The following is a 4,847-nucleotide window of genomic DNA, read 5'->3' on the forward strand; positions in this document are numbered from 1 at the left end:
ATATTTTGGTTGGGTAAATTATAATGGGGGTTTGTTGACCATTGTGTGTAAATCTCTTTTGTCAAAATGAGTGTGGTAAGGGTGTTAATACCTAAAGGATTAACCATGGCTTTGGAGTTGATTTTATGGAAACAAGATTAGTGGAGTTGGTTTTGTGATAACAAAAAGGAATAGAATCGTTTTTGTGAAAACGAGGGAAGTGTTTTCGAAATAAGTTTGAGAATTGGATTGTTGTGTCTTGAGTGTTGAACACACATGTAGAAGTTGTTTCTTTAATTACCATGTTAATATTGTTGTTGGGTTTGTGATTCATGATATTTGAGTCTTTTAATAGATGTACTAACCATATGCATCTAGAGGTTTTGTCCTTGGTCATCGGTGGAGGATGACACGGTTGTGTAGAATTGTCGGGTTTGCATTTTGCCATTGATTAATTGAACACCGTATGTGATGAAGTGCTGGATACATTATATATATGTATATTTGCTCGGAAGGAGATAGTCATGTGTTCATATACTTTAGCACATTGCTGGTGTCTTGATAGTTTATGTATATGCATTATACATGTTGGTTATGCCTTGATATGCTGTGATTGTTGGTGTTATGCCCCGCGTTTAGAATCAAAGGTATCATACCCTTCCAGCTAGCGCCTGGAGAACTGACAGCGCTAATGATCGAAGGTACCATACCCCTCCAGCTAGCGCCTGGTAAACTGGCTTGCTGCGCTAATAATCGAAGGTACCATACCCCTCCAGCTAGCGCATGGTAAACTGGCTTGTTGTTAATGTTGTTGAGTGGGGTGTATTGTTGGCTTACTACGCACATAGCTAGTAGAGTGAAATGGGATTGTTGTTGTTTCGTTGTAACTGAAAATATCATGGATTTTGATTGGTTACAGTTCGGAGGACCGAGTTACTCCATTGGTTGATTGTATACATGTTGGTGGGTTGTAAATTTATATTTTTACAAAGATATGCATGTATAGTTATGATAGTAATGGAAATGAACCAAAATGTCATTTTTGTCTTTTGGAGAGTGTGGAGGAGAACGAATGTTTTATAGATAAACATGTTTGAAGAGGTACATCTGAGTATGTATAGGAAATGGAAGAGAGTATCGGGCTTGAGATTACTTCCTAAGTATTTGTTAATGTTATGAAAGATTGGGAATGGGGGTTAATGAAAGGAAAAAGGAAAGACAAACCACTTGTAGCGTTGAATGAAACGGTTGTTTTCAAGAAAAGTTCATATATATATATTCTGTATAAACTGTCACATTACTATTCTAGTATGAGAATGAGTGTTCATGATCATAGCTATCTGTAAGTTGTTATTGTTGAGGATCATGTTGAGTTCCCTACTGGACTATATGTTCATCCCACGTTGTTGAATCTTTTTCAGGTGTTAAGCAGGTTGGGCTGCAAGATTTGGTTCTACTTATTTACTGGCCACGGGGCCTCAGTTATGTTGGTGGAATGCCATTGTTGTAAAAGGGTTACACCCTTCTTCTTGTACCTTAAGTGATGTAAGCCCAAGGGCAATTTATTAAGTATGTACATGTAATATTTACTTTGCATACGAATGAGAGTATTGTTAATCACTTCTACGGATTGAATGTATAAGTTTATTTCCGCATGTTATCCTTGAAATTGAATTAAGTTAATGAATTTGGTAATGACTTCGAGTAATAAAAAGTGGGGCGTGACAACTTGGTATCAGAGCTAGCCGGGTTTGAATACTTTGGGCTCGTGGGAAGTGGTTTTTACCACAGTGGGTTTACTACGTATTGTGAGGACGTTGCATATAGATATCATGAAAGTTAGGACTTATGTGTTGCATTTATGTGAGCATGGGATAAGTACCACATCCTCAAGAAAAACTTAACATTTATTTAACCTATTATACATATGTACATACAAACAATGATATAGAGACTTGGAGGACATTCAGAGAACTAATAAATAGAGCATTGAAACAGAGATAAGAGAAGGACAGGGATAGGGCTAGAAAGAGATCCTGAAAATGCCTTTACAGCTTTGCCATTTCATTTGAAAACTATAGATACCATGAGATTAATATCATTTACGATTTAACTTCAAAAGTACACGAGCCAATCCAAAGTCAACCTAACAAGTAACTCAGTGACCAAAAGGTTTAATAAATTGAAATATGATGACCACAGTAACTGTCCATGAGAGTACACAAAGCAAAGATGCCACTCTATAAAATAATCACCAAAAGTGCCAATAAATAAATTCATGTCTCATATGACAACAATTATAAAAAGCAAGGGTTGGAGCAAGTTTATAACTTAAAATTTTGGTATTAACATAGTTTGACCACAAAACTTACCGATACATGGTAGCATGCCATATACGAACAGTACCATCCTCAAAACCAATAATTACAATGGGAAGTTCAGGGTGAAAACAAATAGCTGAAACATTGTGGGTGTGCCCGTCTAGTGTTTGGACACAACTTTTGGTTTGATAGTCCCACACCTGTTTTCATAGAATATAGCCAAAAATATTTTCACATTGTACATGTACATGAACCCAACAAAGAAGAAGAAGAAAAAGGAAAACAGGCAGCAAACCTTTGCAGTATGATCATCAGAACTGGTTATAAGATAAGGCTTATCACCACCTGTGAAGTAATCAACACAATTTACCCCTTTCAAATGGGCATCCAATGTAAAATTTGGGTCAGGAGAGCCAAGATTCCAAGTCTGAAAAAAGAAAAAAGGGAAAACAAAAACAAATTTATCAATGTGTGCATGTGCTTTATACCAAATTATATGAAATTGTAGTTAACAAGTTAGTAATAGACAATCCAATTCATACCTTTATAGTGCGATCAAGAGATGCACTTGCAAATGTGTTGGTGTCTTTCGGATTAAATGTCACTTGCATAACATAATGAGAATGACCCTAAAAAATTTGAGTACACACCCAGCCCTTCTCCCAATCCCAAAGCTTTATAAGCATGTCATCAGACGATGACGGCACATATGGAAGCGTAGGATAAACAGCCACACACCTAATATAATCCGTGTGCGCCTCAAATACTTTGACCTTATCCATTGTATTGTAGTTGTAAACACGAATATACATGTCATCAGCACCAGCAACAACCCATTGTTTGCGCGCAACGAACTTTGTAGATCTAACTGCAAACCCATAGAGAAGATATCAGAGCACAGTAAAGCCCACATCAAAACAACAGAAAGCAAGAAAAAAGTACATGCTGACCACACAAACATAATGTAAAATATTAACTATGTACCTGGTAACTCAGTCACCTCAAAAGACTTCACCATCGTCTACGATATTAGAAAAAAAAGAAATTGAAGTTAGAATCAAATGCTTAAGAATAAAATACTCATGATTGGCCAACTTGCGGCCCACAAAAAATAGCAGGTAATTCAGAAGAGGCCCCCAAAAAGCAGGGCATCAATGATAACTTGATCTAGGATCTTAGGGCCTTCAAACCCATTGAATACGTGGAAATAGCTCCTATCACGTTCTCGCTGAGGTTAGGAATAGGGATGTTTAGAAACTGTATGGCATATAAAAAGACTAATGCTAATGTAAATATTGTAAAATGCAACTGTGTTAAACAAATTGGTTTCTAAAAACTTCCATTAAGATTGGCTACATATCATTGCAAGAGTTGGTATGATACCTCAAATTAACAAAGACAAAATGTGATCAACTATATTTTGCAAAAGAACTCTTGAGTAACATACCAAAGTCTCCCACACAAAATATAAAGACGGTACACAAAGTTGGTCCATTAGGTGTTTTCTTGAAAAGAATATCTGAGTTGACATGCAATGCTTATTTATTTAAATTCCAGAGGTTTAATCAATAGTATTTGCAAAAGAAATCTTGAAACAGATGCCAAAGTCTCCTACACAATATAAAGATGTTGCACAAAGCTGGTCCATTAGGTGTTTTCGTGAGAAGAATATCTTAGTTGGCATGCAAGGCTCATTTTTTTTTTTTTTTTGATAAATAAAAGACAATATTATTACCATGCAAGGCTCATTTATTTCACCTTCAAAGGGTTGTGAACTGTATTTGCAAAAGAATTCTTGAGAAAGGGTTTTAAATATCGATTGTAATTTTTAACATTACATATCATATAGGTCATTGTCCACCACTCTCCAATATCGGCCAACATATACCGTATCACTAATATGGATACACATCCTGATACTGTTTCGTAAAACAGAGACAGATGCCAAAGTCCCCCACACAATATAAAGATGTTACACAAAGCTGCTCCATTAGGCATTTCCCTGAGAAGAATATCTAAGTTGACAATCAAGGCTCATTTATTTCAATTTCAGAGGTTTGTCAAACCTCTGAATTTTGTCCATGCTAGAATAGAGAGAATTTAAAAATTGAGACCCCATGGACATCAAATATCTATTCTCTTCAGTAAGCACAGTGGCCTTTCACTCTCACCTTCATCCCTAACATGTAACTCCCCCAATTTCTCTTCTTGAAAAGAACTCTGGAATGAATAAAATAATCCTAAACAAAAAATTAAATTTTTAAATGACTAACTTCCACTTGTTATGTGTTAGGGAATTAGGGAGTCCACAAGCGCACAACAATACTGGCCACATGATATTCTTTCAAGAATATGATTTAATCAATCCCAAATTGTATAGATTCCTTCTCATGGACCATCCAAACAAAGACATGTTTTTGTAACTACGTAAGAAGTGAAAACCGACATGAATCATCATGTACCACGAATCGTCCTCTGTAATTTTAAAAATTACATTCTACATTCTGAGATTTCTAATTTCATAATAAATCGCTCATTTTATTAATA

General features: G+C 35.8%; 1 protein-coding gene across 2 annotated transcripts; it reads right to left on the reverse strand.

Annotated features, from left to right (window-relative positions):
* Nucleotides 1-1,919: 1,919 nt before the first annotated feature.
* Nucleotides 1,920-3,181, reverse strand: LOC114301922 (coatomer subunit beta'-3-like). 2 transcript variants are annotated; one of them, XM_082873050.1, is made up of 3 exons: nucleotides 2,843-3,181; nucleotides 2,596-2,727; nucleotides 1,920-2,500 (listed from the first exon to the last, which is right to left on the reverse strand). In XM_082873050.1, the coding sequence occupies exons 1-3, from the start codon at nucleotides 2,909-2,911 to the stop codon at nucleotides 2,348-2,350; spliced, it is 354 nt and encodes a 117-aa protein (XP_082729176.1). In that variant the 5' UTR covers nucleotides 2,912-3,181; the 3' UTR covers nucleotides 1,920-2,347. The 2 variants fall into 2 exon arrangements, 1 of the variants encoding a protein (XP_082729176.1); XR_014331665.1 differs by having other exon boundaries at nucleotides 1,920-2,645.
* Nucleotides 3,182-4,847: the final 1,666 nt, after the last annotated feature.

This window comes from Camellia sinensis, chromosome 6, assembly GCF_055761805.1.
Source record: "Camellia sinensis isolate YWXY chromosome 6, ASM5576180v1, whole genome shotgun sequence".
In the NCBI taxonomy this organism is placed as follows: domain Eukaryota; kingdom Viridiplantae; phylum Streptophyta; class Magnoliopsida; order Ericales; family Theaceae; genus Camellia; species Camellia sinensis.

Excerpts from the sequence above, each read along its gene's own strand:
- LOC114301922 (XM_082873050.1), bottom strand. The coding sequence starts at position 2,911 with ATGCAAGTGACATTTAATCCGAAAGACACCAACACATTTGCAAGTGCA. Across the intron at positions 2,728-2,842 it reads CTCTTGATCGCACTATAAAG|ACTTGGAATCTTGGCTCTCC; the intron begins GTATGAATTGGA and ends TTCTTTTTTCAG. Across the intron at positions 2,501-2,595 it reads CTGATGATCATACTGCAAAG|GTGTGGGACTATCAAACCAA; the intron begins GTTTGCTGCCTG and ends CTATGAAAACAG.